Raw genomic sequence first — 21,991 nt, 5'->3', positions numbered from 1 at the left:
ACTTCCTGTCTTTGACAAATATGGTTGGGAAAGCCTTAACTTAAAATCATTCACAAGAGATTTCCATATAGGTTTGGCTAGACCTCAGTCAATAAAATGGCAGACTGAATTACCTCTACAATTTTTTTTTCTATCTCTTCCTATGTAACTGATTTTAAGTATGTTAAAAGCGCACAGGACCCAGCTACACCTTTCTTTTTTATAGTTGGTCTTGTCTCATAGCCTTCTAACCCATTCACAAGGCTGTCAGAGTGATCTTTCTAAAACAGAAAACTCATGTTATCCCTCAGCTTCAATGGCTCCTGATAATCATCAGGACCAAGTCTTGAACTAAAAAGGGGGAGGGGGAGAAGAAAAGCAAAGGGAGAAGGTGGGGAAGGAAGGCATGTCAAGACTGGGGGAGGGGGCACGAGGGGAGGGAGGGAGGGAAAAGACTAGCAGGGGAAAGGGAAAAGAAGCTCCACCTCTCAGAAGGCCTACCATTCAAACTTTACAATGCCAACCCCTGATACATCTGGGTCTTTATCATTTGCTTCTCCCTTTGCCTATAACTCACTTTCCACACACCAATCTATGTTAAAACACTTACCTTCAACAAAGATCTATGGAGTAGGTGACATGAAGAAAATCAAAAGTAAAACTGAGAAATTCCTGATCATGATCACTAGAGAAAGAAAACTAAAACTTGGAACATAATTTTCCAGCATGAAAAATAGCTGTTAGTTGCTAGGTTGTGTCTGACCCCTTGGACTGTAGCTCACCAGGCTCCTGGAAAAATGGGTAGTAGATCTTAAAGAACAGTATCATTAATACTATGTATCAGGCACACTGTGGGATTTTGCTAACCACGCTGCAAATACAATTAGCATTTCTACAGGAAAATGCATTTCATGCTCCAAAATAATTTTGGAACAGAATTTAGAATCTTTTAAATACACACCAAATTTAGACTATAACACAGATGGCACTGCAAATCAGTAAGGAAAAATGAACTGAAAGAAAGAAGGAAAGAAAGGAAAAAGAAGTCATAAAAATACTAAAGAAGGTACTCCCCTGGTGGTCCAGTGGTTAGAACTCCCACATTTCCACTACAAGAGGCACAGATTCAGTCCTTGGTCAGACTACACCACATGCTGTGCATTGCAGCCAAAAACAAACGAAAAACAAAGAGGAAAATGTGAAAGCATTCCCTATATAACTTTGGAGTAGGGAAAGCCTGTTTAACTAATGGTTCAAAATATCAGAAGCCATGACACATAAGATTAATAAATTCAACTAAATAAAAATCAAAACCTTCTGTACAGATAAAAACCCCAAGAGCAAAGATTAACAGCAAGAATGAATCATCAAAAAAGCCTAATATATTAAGTGCTTCTACGAAAGCTCCAACAAATCAAAAAGAGAAAGATCAACGACTAAATAGAAAAAGCATATGAAGAGATCACAGAAGGGACAACATGAATTGCTCTTAAAAACATGAAAAGATGCTCAGATTCAGTCATAATAAGAGAAATGCAAAATACAAGCTCTGAGATACTTTCACCTACCGGATTACCAAAGACATAAAGAATAGGTTTTCATTCATTACTGCTGGGAACACAAACTGGTACAACCACTAGACAGAATAATTTGGGAATATCTACCAAAATTAACTGTAAAATGTTTGATCCAACAGTTCTACATCTGAGAATTAATAAAATCCTACAGATTTCACTGCATACAAGCAAAATGACATATATACTACAAGCAGCAGTCAAAAACACAAAAGATTAGAAAGTCCATCAACAGGTGACTAATTCCATAACATGCAGTAATAAATAAAGCTCTATATTGATAGTAGATACATTGTTCAGGGAAAAAAACTTAAGATGCAAGAGAGTATGCTACTATTAATCCATTTGTATTAAAGTTACAAAAATATGTCTCCTCATATTTACTGGTATATGCAAAAAAGTAATAGAAACTGTGTAGATGGTGAACAGCAGTAGGAGGGAGGGTTTTTAATATTTAAAATTTTGGATAATGTGACTTACGGTCTAAACATTAAATTTAAACAGATATATTGCTATCCAAAAACACTATTTTTTCCTTTTATTTACTCATGTCATGACACTATTCTATGCCAAAACACTTCATAGAGTTGGCTGCCCAAAACGGAAGTACATACGAACAGTGGCTTAATCTCCACTTTTTGAGATTCATCAGTTACTTTTCATAGTATGTCACAGATGAATAAATTGATGCCTACACATTTAATAAGAATGGTACTGAGCTATAAAGAAACATGGGATTTCTTTGAGAAAGGTAACTAAAAATGGAAATGAAAACTAGAAATATAAAAGGGCCTTAGGAAAGCACACCAAAATTTAAGAGAAATCAAATTTCTTTATATTCAAACAACAAAGATCCACAGGGTGTCAAAATTAACATTCATTGGAAACATCATTTGTCTAGCAATACACAAAAGAGGGAAAAAGGAATTTAAAACAATAGATTTTTATCCCTAACCAAGAAAAAAAAAGTGGCTTATTTTCCCAACTAATATAAGAAATTGTATTCATTTAAAAAAATAAACTCAAAATTTTAATTAGAAGTATGTGGATCATTCTGCACTAAAAACACAAAACAAAATATACCAAGTTTGTTCAAAAAGTACAAAATTTGTGTTTCAATAAAAAGAAAATTCATGAAAACATTATATCCAATACTGTTAAAAAAATATTTGAGTGGCCATCACTTTTGATATAAATGAATTACCAGATATTTTAAAATACATCTGCACTCCAGTTCTCAAGAAAAATTTCTTCAAAATTTTCTGCACTTACCGCCATTATCTGTTCTTTTTAAAGCTCCATCCTTATGAGGACACAGTTCACATCTCTATTAAAAGGGGAGGAAACAAAGAGATTTTTCAGATTACCAAAGTATAACATCTTCCCTGTAACTTCAAAACTATTCAAAATGTGGTAGTGGCATTTTCTCTTAGTTGCCACCAAGAATATTTCAGAAAGATCCTGATCAAGTAATTCTCTATGATAAGTGATCATCCTCAGAGTACCAGACAAGAACTTTTAAAAAGTAAAATTTAGTGAACAGTAAAATGTTAAGACTTTTTTCCTTTTTCTTGTATTAATAAAAATAAAAAGATCCTCTGAACACAGTATTTGGGCACGGTTTTTAATATTTGCCTCTATCCCTTTACTGTCTGAGTAGAATCAACCAGGATTATTACACAGTCAGTTGGATCTGGTTTCTCCTGAAATAAAGAGGCAAATTCAAATTCAGAATTTTGATTTAAGCAGATTATGATCTCATATGTGCTGACCTGCCTATGGAAGGCCAAGAACTGCTCTAGTTATTCCCATTATTCTTTTCATTCACAGCACAATGATACTCAGTAATATATTATGGATCCCTCTCTCTACCACTCCCACAATTTAAAACCAGAAATAAACACCAAGCCAGTATTACCATTTCTTTTCCCTACTGACAAGAGGACTGAAATGATTATAAAAATAATTACCGAGTTTTCTGTGGCACTGTCTTACTATAAAGACTATATTCCTAGAAGTCATAAAGTCATATATAACTACTTATTATCTGTACCCTTCCTTACTCTCCAAAGAGGTTTTGAGAGTCAATTCTTAGGTAGGTTGATGAGACGTCCAGGGTACCCAAGGAGGAGAAAGGGGTCTGGCTCAAAAGGAGGAGAAAAGGACAAAGGTTTTATTCCCTACATTCCTCAGTCTTAGTCACATAAAACCTTTTTTGTTGTTGTTGTTGTTGTTTTTCCTTTAAGCCCAGAGCTGATGACTACACAACAAAACAACTCATCTTAAACTCTGTACTAAGTATTATATAACAACAAAGTATCCTGCTTGAGGACATGTTTCTCCTTCTTAAGAACCTTCTGACTAATCCTGTTATCTTAAAATGTAAATTGTGGGAGTGGGTCTGGTAAGACCTTTACAACCTTGAGACATTCTTTGATTTACTGTAATAACCAACTGAAAAAGTATCTAGGTCCCTTGCTAAAACTAGAGACGAGGGCACTCTCCATTCTCTTCTAATGTCTATGTTAGTAGCCTTCTCTGTCCTTTTACACTGTAATGAAACTTCTGCCACACAAGAGCCCTGAGTGGTCAAGCCTGGTACCTGATCCTGAAGCTAAATTTTCTTCTAAATTTTTCTTCTACATTAAAGCTAAATTTTCAGAGATGACGAATCCAACACCGTTCACCATAAGCTATCAGTTTGAAGCATGTAATACCCTAAGATAAATGAGCTACAAAGTAAAATAAAGAGCAGGAAGTTAAGATCAAACAGTATATAAGTACACAGCTTCCCTGGTGGCTCAGAGGTTAAAGCGTTTGCCTGGAATGCGGGAGACCTCTCTGTTCCATCCCTGGGTTGGGAAGATCCCCTGGAGAAGGAAATGGCACCCCACTCCAGTACTCTTGCCTGGAGAATCCCATGGAGGGAAGAGCCTGGTAGACTACAGTCTATGGAGTCACAAAGAGACACAACTGAGCAACTTCACTCACTCAAGCTGATTAGGGAGGATAAAGACCAAAGAAGTAAAATCATCTACATCCACCAGAAGCAGTTAAGGCATATACAAAACAATTAGATGTAAAATATTATATCAGAAACAGTCAGCATGATGGGAAGAGAATACAAAATCAGGTTTTTTAAAATGCACTTGAAATTTAAAGGCCAGCAACTTAAAACAATCCTATATATATACAGAGCACTATACCAAAATCTCAAGGTAACTGCAAACCAAAAATCTGTAATAGATAACACACATAAAAAAGAAAAGGGAATCCAAACTTAACCCAAAGTATGGAAGTATGGAAGTATTAGTCACTCAGTCGTGTCCAACTCGGCGACCCCATTGACTGTAGCCTGCCAGGTTCCTCTGTCCATGGGATTCCCCAGGCAAGAATACTGGAGAGGGTTGCCATTTCCTTCTCCAGGGGATCTTCCCAACCTAGGGATCTAACCCAGGTCTCCCATATTGCAGGCAGACTCTTCAACGTCTGAGACACCAGGGAAGTCCAGAAACACAACCCAAAAAGGCCATCAAATCACAAGAAAACAAAGGATGAAGAACGGGGGGAAAAGACCAACAAAACAAATCCAAAACAATTAACAAAATGGCAATAAGAACACATATATCAATAATTACCTTAAATGTAAACAGACTAAATGCTCCAACCAAAAGGCTGCCTGAATAGATATGGAAACAAGACCCACATACATGCTGCCTACAAGAGACTCACTTCAGATATAGAGACACACACAAAGTGAGAGGGTGGAAAAAGGTATTTTAAGCAAATGGAAAAATCAAAAGTCAGAGCAGCAATGCTTGTATTACACACAGAAAAAATGAGAGGGTGGAAAAAAGTGCAAATGAAAAAATAAAAATTAAGTCAGAGTAGTTATGCTTGTATCACACAGACAAAATAAGAGGGTGGAAAAAAGTATTCCACGCAAACAGAAAAATCAAAAGTAACTCAGCTATGCTTGTACCAGACAAAACAGACTATAAAGACTGTTATAAGAGACAAAGATCATTACATAAAGGTCATAGAGTCAATCAAACAAGATGAAACAACTTTAATGTATATGCAACCAACACCAGAACATATGAATACATAAGGTAAATATTAATGGACAAAGAGAAATGGACAGTAATACAATAATGGTAGGGATATCAAGTCCTCACTTCATCAATGGACAGATACCTAGACAGAAAAACAATAAGGCAACACTGATGAGCCAGTGATTAGGACTCCACACTTTCAGTGCCGAGGCTCCCAGTTCAATCCCTGGCAACGTGGCACAGGAAAGGGTGGTCAATACTGCTAATTATCAGAGAAATACAAATAAAAATTACAGTGAGGTACTGCTTCACAGCAGTCAGAATGACCATCATTAAAAAGTCTACAGGACTTCCCTGATGGTCCAGTGATTGAGAATCTGCCAGCCAATGCTGGGGACACAGGTTCAATCCCTCATGCGGCAAGATTCTACTGCCATGTGGCAACCAGGCTCAGGTGCCGCAACTGCGGAAGCCCAGGCACCCACACGCTCTGCACGTGCTCTGTGACGAGAGAAGCCTCCGCAATGAGAAGCCGGCACACCATAACAAGAAAGCAGCCCTCTAATAAGGTTTGTTGGTTTTTTTAAGCCTACAAATAATACAAGCTGCCTGGAGAGGGTATGGAGAAAAAGGAACCCTCCTACACTACTTGTATGAATGTAAACTGGTGTAGCCATTATGGAAAACAGAACAGAGGGTCCCAAAAAACTAAAAATAGAGCCACTAAATGACCCAGCAATCCCACTACTGACTATATACATCCAGAGAAAAAACTCAAAAACATACATGCACCCCAATGCAATATAAATCGCAGTACTATTTACAACAGCCAAGGTATCAGATCAGTTTAGTTCAATTCAGTCGTTCAGTCATGTCTGACTCTTTGCGACCCCACGAACCGCAGCACGCCAGGCCTCACTGTCCATCACCAACTCCCGGAGTGGACCCAATCCCATGTCCATTGAGTCGGTGATGCCATCCAACCATCTCATCCTCTGTCGATCCCTTCTCCTCCTGCCCTCAATCTTTCCCAGCACCAAGGTCTTTTCAAATGAGTCGGCTCTTCACATCCGGTGGCCAAAGTATTGGCGTTTCACCTTCAGCATCAGTCATTCCAATGAACACCCAGGACTGATCTCCTTCAGGATGGACTGGTTGGATCTCCTTGCAGTCCAAGGGACTCTCAAGAGTCTTCTCCAACACCACAGTTCAAAAGCATCAATTCTTTGGCGCTCAGCTTTCTCTATAGTTCAACTCTCACATCCATACATGACCACTGGAAAAACCACAGCCTTGACTAGATGGACCTTTGTTGGCAAAGTAATGTCTCCGCTTCTGAATAATTTGCTATCTAGGTTGGTTATAACTTTCCTTCCAAGGAGTAAGTGTCTTTTAATTTCATGGCTGCAGGCGCCATCTGCAGTGATTTTGGAGCCCCCAAAAATAAAGTCTGACACTGTTTCCACTGTTTCCCCATCTATTTCCCATGAAGTAATGGGACCAGATGCCATGCTCTTAGTTTTCTGAATGTTGAGCTTTAAGCCAACTTTTTCACTCTCCTCTTTCACTTTCATCAAGAGGCGTTTTAGTTCTTCTTCACTTTCTGCCATAAGGGTGTGTCATCTGCATATATGAGGTTACTGATACTTCTCCCAGCAATCTTGATTCTAGCTTGTGCTTCTTCCAGCCCAGCGTTTCTCATGATGTACTCTGCATAGAAGTTAATTAAGCAGGGTGACAATATACAGCCTTGACGTACTCCTTTTCCTATTTGGAACCAGTCTGTTGTTCCATGTCCAGTTCTAACTGTTGCTTCCTGACCTGCATACAGATTTCTCAAGAGGCAGGTCAGGTGGTCTGGTATTCCCATCTCTTTCAGAATTTTCCACACTTGATTGTCATCCACACAGTCAAAGACTTTGGCATAGTCAATAAAGTAGAAATAGATGTTTTTCTGGAACTCTCTTGCTTTTTCTATGATCCAGCGGATGTTGGCAATTTGATCTCTGGTTCCTCTACCTCTTCGAAAACCAGCTTGAACATCTGCAAGTTCACGGTTCACATATTGCTGAAGCCTGGCTTGGAGAATTTTAAGCATTACTTTACTAGCGTGTGAGATGAGTGCAATTGTGCGGTAGTTTGAGCATTCTTTGGCATTGCCTTTCTTTGGCATTGGAATGAAAACTGACCTTTTCCAGTCCCGTGGCCACTGCTGAGTTTTCCAAATTTGCTGGCATATTGAGTGCAGCACTTTCACAGCATTATCTTTCGGGATTTGAAATAGTTCAACTGGAATTCCATCACCTCCAATAAGCAACCTAAATGCCCATCAATAGAGAAATGGACATAAAAGATGTGGTGTGTGTGTATGTAGGGGTGTGTGCGTGCGTGTGTGCACATATATATACATGAAATATTAGCCATTAAAAAGCATGAAATAATGCCATCTGCAGCAACATGGATGGTTGTCCTAGAGATGATCATACTAAATGAAAAAAGTCAGAAATCAATTATCATATGGTATCACTTATATGTACAATCTTAAAAAAATGATACAATTGAACTTATTTACAAAACAGAAATAGACTCTCAAACATTTAGGAGAAAAACTTAAGTTACCAAAGGGGATGTGAGGAGGATAAATTAGGACTTTGGGATTAACATATACATACCACTATGTATAAAACAGGTAAACAAAAAGGACCTACTGTATAGCACAGAGATCTATTACTCAATACCCTGCAGTAATCTATAATGGAAAAGAATCTGAAACAGACCACACACATACGCAAATGTGTGTGAGTGTAACTTAATCATCTTTCTATATACACTTGAAACTAACACACTGTAAATTGACTGTACTTCAATCTAATAAAAAGTAGATGTAGCTAATTTATGAAAAACCATTTAACCTTACTTATATCCAAATAAATATGAATATAAAAGTCACATAGAATAGGCGTTTTTGCCCACTTAAGTTAGTAAATCTTTTCTTAAAAAATAATCCGTAATGTTCAAAGTGCAGTGAACATTTATTTTTATATACTGTTGATGGCACTATAATCTAATTCTTTTGGAGAACAATTTAGCGATATGCTTCAAGAAAAATACTGATTCAATTAATTCACTTCAGGAGTCAAAGGAAATATAATAAAAATACCCATTATTAAGTACCATATCTTAATGATCTTTATATTATTTATATGCTTTAATCTCAAGACATGAAAAGATATATGCACAAAAATACTTTATATGGCTGTTTATAACTATAAAATTTTTATTTAAACTGTGTAACAGTGAGGAAGCTAATGTTATATTCACAAAGATTTTAAGTCAGTTTAAAAATGCAAAGAAAAGGACCTCCCTGGCAGTCCGGTGGTTAAGATTCTACCTACCATTCAGGGGGCACAGTTCAATCCTTGGCTGGGAAACTAAGGTCCCACGTGCCCCATGGAGTGACAAAAAAAAAAACAAAATGCAGAGAAGAAAACTCTAAGAGAAAACTACATGCTAATAAATAAAATACTATTCTATCTTCCCAAAAAAGGTAAAAACAGATATATATGAGACTTGAGAGAAAAAATGATAGTGAGAAAAAAAAAGGTTAAGTTATAGTTAGAGACTTCACCCTACGTTCAAGAAAAAAGGATCAGATTCAGGAAAACAGAAATTCTAGATCTTACAGTAAACCCATCCAACCTCAAAGTTTCACACAGTAGGCTACAGCTATACACGTTACTACTAGAATTCCACAGACGTATTCTTATTTAGTGAGAGGTACTGTTAAAACGCTGGGCTGGAAGAAGCACAAGCTAGAATCAAGATTGCCAGGAGAAATATCAATAACCTCAGATATGCAGATGACACCACCCTTATGGCAGAAAGTGAAGAACTAAAGAGCCTCTTGATGAAAGTGAAAGAGGAGAGTGAAAAAGTTGGCTTAAAGCTCAACAGTCAGAAAACGAAGGTCATGGCATCTGGTCCCATCACTTCATGGGAAATAGACGGGGAAACAGAGGAAAGTGTCAGACTTTATTTTTGGGGCTCCAAAATCACTGCAGATGGTGACTGCAGCCATGAAATTAAAAGACACTTACTCCTTGGAAGGAAAGTTATAACCAACCTAGATAGCATATTCAAAAGCAGAGACACTACTTTGCCAACAAAGGTCCGTCTAGTCAAGGCTATGGTTTTTCCAGTGGTCATGTACAGATGTGAGAGTTGGACTATAAAGAAAGCTGAGCACCCAAGAATTGATGCTTTTGAACTGTGGTGTTGGGAAGACTCTTGAGAGTTCCTTGGACTGCAAGGAGATCCAACCAGTCCATCCTGAAGGAGATCAGTCCTGGGTGTTCACTGGAAGGACTGATGCTAAAGCTGGAACTCCAATACTTTGGCCACCTCATGCGAAGAGCTGACTCATTGGAAAAGACTCTGATGCTGGGAGGGATTGGGGGCAGGAGGAGAAGGGGACAGCAGAGGATGAGATGGCTGGATGGCATCACCGACTCGATGGACATGAGTCTGAGTGAACTCCAGGTGTTGGTGATGGACAGGGAGGCCTGGCGTGCTGCGGTTCATGGGGTCACAGAGAGTCGGACATGACTGAGCGACTGAACTGAACTGTTAAAATACACAAGTAAATCCTGGTACACAGATGATTTTAGTTTTAGTTTTATTTTTTGGTTTCCACAATCTCACATTTTACCAAGGGGGATGAGGGAGAAGAACGTTTTAATTGAAATGGTCCAAACACACAGAAATTATATAAGATGGTTGTTTCTATTTTACTTAATGTAGTGTAGTAAGAAAGCATACAGCTACTTTGCATCTTTATAATGTAGGCATCAATTTCCAAATACTTTTTCTACTTTAAATTAGCTTTTTTCCCAAAGTATAAAACTCACTATACTTCACTAAATCAAGTTCACACAAAATACTGACCTTTAGGAAGCTGTAACTATATAACAATCCATTCAGCTGGATTACTCAGATTGTGAACACCATTCATTATATCTACAAAAAGCAGTAAGACTATAATTGCAACCAAAAAAAAACCACAGGCTACATAAGAAGGATAAATTCAAGTTTTAAGTTTGATCTTTCTCGTATTATATGAAAGATGTAATTATGGCATGAAACATTTTTTGTTGGATAAAACATTTACCATCATTATTTCTTCATTTAAGCAAAAGATAAAAAATAAATATAAATTAACCTATTTTCTTGTGTTTTAGAAAGATTCATTACTACCATAGTAGAAATAAACACGCCTATCTCCCAGGCTGGGGTCTCCAAATAGCATTTCCTGAAGCAACCAGGACTCCTGAGAGAAGTGGATGGTTCCAAGTCTAGGTCAAGTATGCCCTAAATACAATGTTCTATTAAATAGCAAGGAAGTTGTAAAAGATTGCTTTAGTCCTGTCAAAAGGACCTATCTGAAGCAACCTAAAGAGGATCCTGCTGTCCAAAGATGAAATCACTTAATGCTATAAGAGATAAAAACTGCAATAAATTCAAAGATACCAAATGTTTTTAAATCCATGATAAAATAAATTTCTACTTCTAAAATGCCTAAGTAAGTTTATAAGAAAAAAAAAAAGTTTATAAGAGACAAACCCTTACACAGGATAAGCAGCCAGATAAGATGCTGGTTTCCCACCAGAGGTCAAAATTGGGAAGGGACCAGCAAAAGCAGAGTTCCCCCTTTTCTGGGACTTTTCATCTGAAGACAAGCCACAGTCAGCCTGCAGTGGCTCCTGCAGTCTTAATATGTGAAGAACCAGAAGTTCAGGAAAGTGACATCTGAATCCAGAAGAGGAGAGAACCAGGAGCAGAGTCCCTGAATTTTTACGTATAGAATCTGCCCAAATCTCCCAGTGACCTTGGGCCAACCACTCCATGTAAGGGGCAGGCTAGAATCCAGTTAAGGAAAAAAAGAAATGAAACGAAATTCAAGCAATTGCTCAAAATATTTAGTAGGCAGCTTAAGTCCAACCAACTCAAGTGCCTGATAAAAACAGTATCAATTTCTTCAAAATGATTTTTAATAGAATCAGACTTCCCACAAATAACAAGGTCTAGCAAACAATTCAAATTATCTAATCTATGAAGAATCAGAAAACTGGTTGATCATACCCAAGATAAAAGGCAATCAATGAAAGTCAATCCTAAAATGACCTAGCCATTGGAATCAGGCTTTACAGTAATAGCTAGTATAACTAAGTTCTATGAGATAAGTGAAAATATACCTAGAGTAAAAGAAACATAAGATCTCAACAGAAGAAAAACAACTACTGAACTAAATAAAAATTCTGAAACTTAAAAATATAAAACATGAAGTGAAAAATTCATTGGATGGGCTTAACAGGAGAATCAAGATGACAAAGGCAAGAATCAAAGAACCTGAAGTTACTTTATCAATAGATAGAATCTATCTGAAAAAGAGAAAACAGTGAAAATATGAAGAGCCTCAGAGATCTAATGAACAGTAACAAGAAGCCTAACATGTATAATACCAAGGGAATATTTCATGCAAAGATGGGCACAATAAAGGATAAAAATGGTACAGACGTAACAGAAGCAGTAGATATTAAGAAGAGGTGGCAAGAATCCACAGAAGAACTATGCAAAAAAGACTTCATGACCCAGATAACCACCATGGTGTGATCACTGACCTAGAGCCAGACATCCTGGAATGTGAAATCAAGTGGGCCTTAGGAAGCATCACTATGAACAAAGCTAGTGGAGGTGATGGAATTCCAGTTGAGCTACTTCAAATCTTAAAAGATGAATCTGTGAAAGTGCTGCACTCAATATGCCAGCAAATTTGGAAAATTCAGAAGTGGCCACAGGACTGGGATAAGTCAGTTTTCATTCCCAACCCAAAGAAAGGCAATGCCAAAGATGTTCAAACGACCACACAATTTCACTCATCTCACACGCTAGTCAAGCAATGCTCAAAATTCTCCAAGCCGGGCTTCAACAGTACATGAACCGAGAACTTCCAGATGTTCAAGCTGGATTTAGAAAAGGCAGAGGAACCAGAGATCAAACTGTCAACATCCGATGGATCATAGAAAAAGCAAGAGAGTTCCAGAAAAACATATACTTCTGCTTTATTGACTATGCCAAAGCCAATGACTGTGTGGATCACAACAAACTGAAAAATTCTTCAAGAGATGGGATTCCAGACCACCTGACCTGCCTCCTGAGAAATCTATATGCAGGTCAAGAAACAACAGTTAGAACTGAATACGGAACAACAGACTGGTTCCAAATAGGAAAAGGAGTACGTCAAGAAGTGTATATTGTCACCCTGCTTATTTAACTTACATGCAGAGTACATCATGCAAAATGCCGGGCTGGATGAAGCAAAAGCTGGAATCAAGATTGCCAGGAGAAATATCAATAACCTCAGATACACTTATGGCAGAAAGCGAAGAACAAGTAAAGAGCCTCTTGGTAAAAGTGAAAGAGGAGCGTGAAAAAGTTGGCTCAAAACTCTACATTCAGAAAACTAAGATCGTGGCATCTGGTCCCATCACTTCATGACAAATAAATGGGGAAACAATGGAAACAGTGACAGACTTTATTTTGGGAGGCTCCAAAATCACTGCAGATGGTGACTGCAGCCATCAAATTTAAAAAGACGCTTGCTCCTTGGAAGAAAAGCTATGACCAACCTAGAGAGCACATTAAAAAGCAGACACATTACTTTGCCGACAAAGGTCCATATAGTCAAAGCTATGGTTTTTCCAGTAGTCGTGTATGAATGTGAGAGTTGGACTATAAAGAAAGCTGAGCACCAAAGAATTGATGCTTTTGAACTGTGGTGTTGGAGAAGACTCCTGAGAGTCACTGGGACTGCAAAGAAATCAAACCAGTCAATCCTAAAGGAAATCAGTCCTGAATATTCACTGGAAGGACTGATGCTGAAGCTCCAATACTTTGGCTACCTGATGTGAAGAACGGACTCGTTGGAAAAGACCCTGATGCTGGGAAAGATTGAAGGAGGAAGGAGAAGGGGACGACAGAGGATGAGACGGTTGGATGGCATCACCGACTCAATGGACATGAGCTTGAGCAAGCTCCGGAAGTTGGTGATGGACAGGGAAGCCTAGCATGCTGCAGTCCATGGGGCTGCAAAGAGTTGGACATGACTGAGTGTCTGAACTGAACTGAACATGTATAATTGAAGGCCTGGAACCAGGAGGTGGCAGGATGTGGGGGTGTACAAATACGAGAATATGGCAGCAAAGAAAAGTTTGAAAAACAATGGATGAAAATTTCCACTATTAGAAGACAAATTTATGGATTCAAGAAGCACAGTGAACCCCAAACAAGCAAAATGGCTTGCTAAAAAGCAAGCAAAAGTCTTAAAGAAGCAGCCAAGAGAAAATGACACATCAAACACAGGGAAACCATAACTGAAGTAATACCTGATCTCTCATTTCCAATGAGAAGCCAAAATAGTAAGACAGAATGGAAGCCAAAATAGTAAGACAGACATCATCAAAATGCTTGAAGAAAAAGAACTGTTAATCCAGAATTCTAACTAAGATGTCCTCCAAAATGAAGGTGAAATAGATATTTTTAGGTAAGAAAGAGCAAACAGAATTCACCATGAGAATACAGACTACAATAAAGGCTAAAAGAAATTCTTCAGAATGAAGGGAAATGGTACTAGATGAAAAACATACATCTTCAGGAGGCAAAGAAGAGCACCATAAATGATAAACATTTGGGTAAATAAAACAGACTTTTAGATCTTAAATTCTTAAAAGTACATATGATTATTGAAAGCAAAAACTGTAATACTGTCTTCTGCGGTTCGTAACAAGCAGATCTAATACATAAGACAACAGTGTAAGTGATAATGGACAGAGGTGATGTGATGTGAAAGAATCTCTAGTTATGTAAGATTTCTATGCTTTACAAAAAGTGATACAATACTAAATGTACATACACTAAGTAGACTGGGGATTTCCCTGGTGGGTCCAGTGGTTAAGAATCTACCTTCTACATACAGAATGAAGTAAGTCAGAAAGATATTAACACATATATATGGAATCTAGAAACATGATACTGATGAGCCTTTCTACAGTGCAGCAATGGAGATGCAGACATAGAGAACAGACGTGTGGCCATGGGGCAGGTTCAGGGGTAGGAGAGGGTGGAACGAATGGAGAGGGTAGCATGAAACTATATACACTAACATATGTAAAACAGATAGCCAGTGGGAATTTGCTGTATGACTCAGGGAACTCAAACCAGGGCTCTGTGACAACCTAGAGGGGTGGGATGGGGTGGGAAGGAGGTTCAAGAGGGAGGGAACATATGTATACCTATGGCTGATTCATGCTGATGTACCTCAAAAACCAACACAATTCTGTAACACAATTATTCTTCAATTAAAAAAAAAAAAAAAGAATCCTCCATGCAATGCACGGGACATGGGTTCCACTCCTGATGGGGGAAGTAAGATCGCAAATGCCATGGAGCAACTAAACCCAAGCACTGCAACTACTGAGCCCACACTCTAGCACCTGCGTGCCACAATGAAAGATTCCAAATAATGCAACTGAGATCTGACAGGGCCAAATAAATATTTTTAAAATAAAGACTATTAAAAGGTAAGGAAATATATTGAAATTGCCAGAGGAACACTAAAAAACTGACATAAACAGAAACAGCTCTACAAAACTGATACCTTAAAAATTCTTCTCTACACCCAAAAAATTAAGCTGGACACATTACTCATATGACATATAAAAGTAACCCAAACAGATTCTTCATGACTTAGTGTTGAATAATGTTTTCTTAGATACAACACCAAAAGAAGAGGCAACCAAAGAAATAATAAACTGGTATTTTCCAAATCTAAAAAATTTCATCCTGCAAATGATACCATCAAGTAAAAAATGCCACAGAAAAGAATACTGACAAGTTACATATCTCATAGGGACTTATACCCAGAATACATAAAGGGCTCAAAGTGGTGGGCTCTGGTGGTCCACTGGTTAAGACCCCATGCTTCCACTGCGGAGGCCACAGGTTTGATTTCTGGTCAGGGAACTAAGATCCTGCGCATGCCACATGGCATGGCCAAAACAAATAAATACTTAAAAAAAAAAAGATGCATATCCCAATTAAACATTGTGTCAACAATCTGAATAGACATTTCTCCAAAGAAAACATGTAAATAACCAGAAAGGCCCATGGAAACATGTCTAACAAACACTTAAGAAATACAAATCATATAGATCAATGGAACAAAACAGAAAGCCCAGAGATAAATCCACGCACATACGGACACCTTATCTTTGACAAAGGAGGCAAGAATATACAATTAAAGACAATCTCTTTAACAAGTGGTGCTGGGAAAATTGGTCAACCACTTGTAAAAGAATGAAACTAGAACACTTTCTAACACCATACACAAAAATAAAGTCAAAATGGATCAAAGATCTAAACGTAAAACCAGAAACTATAAAACTCCTAGAGGAGAACATAGGCAAAACACTCTCCAACATACATCACAGCAGGATCCTCTATGACCCATCTCCCAGAATATTGGAAATAAAAGCAAAAATAAACAAATGGGACCTAATTAAACTTAAAAGCTTCTGCACAACAAAGGAAACTATAAGCAAGGTGAAAAGACAGCTTTCAGAATGGGAGAAAATAATAGCAAATGAAGCAACTGACAAACAACTAATCTCAAAAATATACAAGCAACTCCTACAGTTCAATTCCAGAAAAATAAATGACCCAATCAAAAAATGGGCCAAAGAACTAGACATTTCTCCAAAGAAGACATACAGATGGCTAACAAACACATGAAAAGATGCTCAACATCACTCATTATCAGAGAAATGCAAAGCAAAACCACTATGAGGTACCATTTCATGCCAGTCAGAATGGCTGCGATCCAAAAGTCTACAAGCAATAAATGCTGGAGAGGGTGTGGAGAAAAGGGAACCCTCTTACACTGTTGGTGGGAATGCAAACTAGTACAGCCACTATGGAGAACAGTGTGGAGATTCCTTAAAAAACTGGAAAATAGAACTGCCTTATGATCCAGCAATCCCACTGCTGGGCATACATACTGAGGAAACCAGAATTGAAAGAGACACGTGTACCCCAATGTTCATCGCAGCACTGTTTATAATAGCCAGGACATGGAAGCAACCTAGATGTCCATCAGCAGACGAATGGATAAGAAAGCTGTGGTACATATACACAATGGAGTATTACTCAGCCATCACAAAGTATACATTTGAATCAGTTCTAATGAGGTGGATGAAACTGGAGCCTATTATACAGAGTGAAGTAAACCAGAAAGAAAAACACCAATACAGTATACTAATGCATATATACGGAATTTAGAAAGATGGTAACAATAACCCTGTATACAAGACAGGAAAAGAGACACTGATGTATAGAACAGTCTTTTGGACTCTGTGGGAGAGGGAGAGGGTGGGATGATTTGGGAGAATGGCACTGAAACATGTATAATATCATATATGAAACAAGTCGCCAGTCCAGGTTCGATGCACGATACTGGATGCTTGGGGCTGGTGCACTGGGACAACCCAGAGGGATGGTATGGGGAGGGAGGAGGGAGGAGGGTTCAGGATGGGGAACACATGTATACCTGTGGCAGATTCATTTTGATATATGGCAAAACCAATACAATATTGTAAAGTTAAATAAAATAAAAATTTTTTAAAAAAAATAATAAAATAAATAAATAAATATTCATTTCCTATCTCAAAAAATAAAAGAAATACAAATCAACACCACAATGAGATACCACTAGGATGGCTAAAATCAAAGGCTAAAAGCAAAAAATAAACAATAACAGATAAATCCTGTTGGCAAGAAAGCAGAGAAATTAGAACCCTCATATATCACTGATCAGAGTTTAAAATGGTACAGCTGTTTTGGCAGTTTCTCAAAAAGTTAAACTAGTTACCACATGGCTCAAAAATTCCACACCCAAAAGAAATGAAATCATCTATCTATGCAAAAACATGTATGCAAATGCTCAAAACAACATTATTCAGAATGGTCAAACTACAGATAAATCATAAATGCCCGTTAACTAATGAGTGAACAAATGAGATGGGGTATTATCCATACAATGGAATTTTACTCAACAATAAAAAGGAATAATGTTCTGATACATGCTAAAACATGAGTGAACCTTAAAAACATTTTGCTAAAAGAAAAAAAGCCACTCACAAAATATCTCAAATTGTATGATTCCATCTATATGAAATATCCATAACAGAGACATAGAGTAGATTAGTGGTTGCTGGAATTTAAGAGAATGGAAAATGGGGAGTTGGCTGCTAATGGACAAAGCAGCTTGTTTTTGAAATGATGAAAATGTTCCAAAATTGATAATGTTGAAGGCTTCACGATCCTGTGAATATACTGAAAACCACTGAGCTGTACACTTTAAATGGCTGAACTTTATGATATGTAGATTACATATCATTAAAGGTATTTTTAAGTAATATTCAAAAAGATGAAACAAAATAACTTCATAAAATGATAGATGTAAACCCAATCATATAACTACATTAAATGTGAAGAGACTAACCTAAAGAGACTAGTTAAAAGACACAGTGTACTGGCACATATATAAAAGTAAAACCCAACTGTATATCATCTATTAGCAACATGATCTAAATGGAGACACAAACAGGTTGAAAATAAATGAATTAAAAAAAAGATATGCCACACAAATCAAAAGTATAAAATAGTGAGTAGCTATGCTTAACATTACAGACAAAAGAAATTCCAAGACCAAGAAAAATAGTGACAATAATGGGAGACATTTCATAATAAGTGTCAAAATAATGAAGACATAATAATCATAAGTGTATACTTAACAACAATCCTTCAAAATACATAAAGCAAAACCCATCACATGTAAAGGATTAAAGTACACAATTCCACAAATGTAGTAAGATATTTTAACATCTGTCTCAGTAATTGACAAAATTAGGATCCTCCTCCCCCAAAAATCATATTCTGAGCAATTCTAAAACCACAACAAAACACATTCCTTTCAGGTGACCTTGGCACCTTCACCATGAAACACCATGTACTGGGTCACAAATGAAATGAATAAAGACAAAATGATTTAAAAAGAATGAAATCATACAAAGTATATTCCCTTACTACATTAGGGGGAAAAGCTATAAAATTAACCTAAGATTCTACCTAAAGAACCTATAAAAAAGAAATGCAAATTAAACCCAAAGTGAGAAGAAGAAAGGAAATAGTAAAGAGCAGAAAAAAATGAAATAGAAACACTAAAGAAAATTCAACATTAAAGACAGTCCTTTGGAAATAGTAATAAAGTTGATAAAACTTCTAGCTAAACTAATTTAACAGACACAAAATTACCAATATCTGAAAAGAAGGAATTATCATTATAAAATCTATAGATACTAAAAGATAAACGATTATTAACTTTACACTAACCAAGTCAACAACTTAGATGAAATGAAAAAATGCCATGAAAAATAACAAAATTTACAAGATGAAAGAAAATCTGAAGAGCCCTTTAAGATGAATCCATTATCAAAATCTTTCCTCAAAATAAAATCCAGGCTCAGATTTTTTCACTGGTAAATTCTTGTATCAATCTCACACAAACACTTTCAGAAAATAGACTACTTCTGAAATCATATTTCAGCATGAAAAATATCAATGAATATACCAATACCATCAAAACCAAAAAAAGAAAAAAAAATTACAGGCTAACATCTGTCAACTACACAGATTCCAAAAATTTAATAAAGTATTAACAATTTAAACCCAGACAAAAAAAAAAAACATATATATATATATATATATATGGATAATATACTATGACCAAGTGCCATTTATCCCAGGAATACAAGGTTGATATAACAAATGAAAATAAAACAATGAGACTCACCATATTAGTTTTGTAAAAAACATATAATCATCTCAACAGGTGCATAAATTTCATTTAATAAAACAACATCCATTCACGTCATAAGTTGTCAGAAAACAAGGAACAGACACGATCTTAATCTGTTAATCATACCTTTCGTTCAGTATTTTTCCTACTTTGGGGCCTTGCTGATCCTGGGGCGCTGCCCCTCCCAAGGCTAGCAAACTCCTGGAGACAGCAAACAACTCTCCAGCTTGCTTTCATATGCAAACCAACCAGTTCAGAGCTCATACCCCCAGTCATTTCTATTTTACACTGGCTATCTATTTCTCCTGCCCTAATCACCCCAGGGCCAGGTATCAAACAGCAAGCCCCCTGCCCCAAAGCCCTAGATATTATTCAAAGTAGACAATCCTAAACCTGATTACCAAACTCCCTGACTATTCCTTCCCACAGAAACCAACAAAAAGCTCTGCATCCTAACTAAGGTGTTTTCGCCATGTGTCTTTTTAGGTCACGGTATACCCAGTCTCCTCTGGGGAATTCTGTTGAGTGCAACAAATTACCTTTTCAATGGCAGTCATCTCCAGATCTGTTAGCCTTCCCTGCCATCTTAAGCAATAATAAAACCTGTATTTTAAAACAACCTGATAATGATAATCAATAAAAAGTCTACAGCTAACATAATTAATGGTGTAAAACTGAATGCTTTCCCCAAAGAATGGGACCAAGATTCAAGTGCATGCAACAAGTGAAGAAAAGAAAAAGAATCCAAATTGGAAAGAGGTAAAGTTTTATGGCATGTTCACTATTAGAAAATAGAATTACGTTATCTACAAAAAACTCGCAGAACCAACGTGACTTAAGCAAAGTTTTATGACACTAATAAATGTAAGTCAATTCTATTTCCATATATTAAGAATAATTAGAAACTGAATTCTTTAAAATATCCCCTACATTACCATCAAGTGACATGAAATATTTAAAAATTAAGATAACTTTAAAAACCAAAGACGTGCAAATCCAAAGGCTGAAAACTACAAAATACTGCTCATAAAAACACAAACATGACCTAAATAAATGGAGAGATATGCCATGCTAATGAATAGGAATATCTAACATTGTCAATATGTCAGTTCCCCTCAAACTGATTTATAGATCAAAGCAACTGCAGTCACAATCCCATCAGCCTTTTTAAGAAATTCAAAAGCAAATACTAAAACTGTATATGGAAGTCCTAAGGACTTGCTGCTGCTGCTGCTAAGTCGCTTCAGTCGTGTCCAACTCTGTGCGACCCCATAGACGGTAGCCCACCAGGCTCCCCCATCCCTGGGATTCTCCAGGCAAGAACACTGGAGTGGGTTGCCATTTCCTTCCCCAATGCATGAAAGTGAAAGAAAGTGAAGTCGCTCAGTCATGTCCGACTCTTAGTGACCCCATGGACTGTGGCCCACCAGGGTCCTCCATCCATGGGATTTTCCAGGCAAGAGTACTGGAGTGGGGTGCCATTGCCTTAGTAAAGCAATCCAGAGAAAGACTAAAGATTGAAGGGCTTAAAAATCTGATTTTCAAGACTTTCTATAAAGTTACAAATAATTGAAACAGTGTGGCAATGATACAAGGACAAACAGATCAATGTAACAGAATAAAGATTTCTGAAATAGAGCCCACTTCTGCAGCCATGTGATGTTTCACCAAAGCAATCCAGTGGGGAAAGGAGACTCATCTCAATAGAATGGAGAAGCAATCATATAAAAAAACAAAACCTATGAAACTTTTTTTGAGATGTATCACAGACCTAAATATAAATTAGCAAAAAACAAAAGGTTTTAGAGGAAACAAAGGAAATTACCTTCATGACTTCAGGGTTAGGCAAAACTGTCTTAGCTCACAGTAAGCAATAACTATAAAAGAAAAAACTGATAAATTAGACTTCATCAGACTTAGACATTTCTGCTCATCCAAAGGCACAGTTAAGAAAATAAACAGAAAACAACAGACCTGGAGAAAGTACTTACAAAACACTCACCTAACAAAGGACTGGTATCCAAGACATATAAGGACCTTGGGCAATGCAAACAAGAAAAAAAAAAAAACACACATACACACAACAACAAAAGTAGACAGAGGAGAGAAAGGAAAACGGCTAAAGCTCTGAACAAATTCTTCACAAGAGAAACACATGAATGGTCAATAAACAAAACGTACTAAGTATCAGAAAACGGCTAAAGCTCTGAACAAATTCTTCACAAGAGAAACACATGAATGGTCAATAAACAAAACGTACTAAGTATCACTGGTCAATATGAATATGCAAAATAAAACCACACTATCATCACTTCCAGTCAAGATGGAATGAAAGAGACCAGATTCAGCCTTCTGCATGAAATAATAAAAATCTAACAAAATGTATGAAACAACAGTACTGAAGATTTTAGACA

The 21,991-nt window shown here is 37.1% G+C and overlaps 1 protein-coding gene across 9 annotated transcripts in view; it reads right to left on the bottom strand.

Moving 5' to 3' along the window:
• MLLT10 (MLLT10 histone lysine methyltransferase DOT1L cofactor) overlaps positions 1 to 21,991 on the bottom strand; it is a 207,443-nt gene that overhangs the window by 155,665 nt on the left and 29,787 nt on the right. For all 9 annotated transcript variants that reach the window (XR_003037741.2, XR_003037742.2, XM_025000949.2 and 6 more), the window contains exon 4: positions 2,826 to 2,880. Coding sequence is in view for 7 of the 9 variants with exons in the window: in XM_025000949.2 (XP_024856717.1) it covers positions 2,826 to 2,880 (55 nt within the window). In the remaining 2 variants the exon portion in view is untranslated. The remainder of the gene's footprint in view (positions 1 to 2,825; positions 2,881 to 21,991) is intronic.

Source organism: Bos taurus, chromosome 13 (assembly GCF_002263795.3).
Source record: "Bos taurus isolate L1 Dominette 01449 registration number 42190680 breed Hereford chromosome 13, ARS-UCD2.0, whole genome shotgun sequence".
Taxonomy (NCBI): Eukaryota; Metazoa; Chordata; class Mammalia; order Artiodactyla; family Bovidae; genus Bos; species Bos taurus.
Note: the sequence above shows the minus strand (reverse complement) of the source record. Positions and strands in the feature narration are given on the sequence as shown.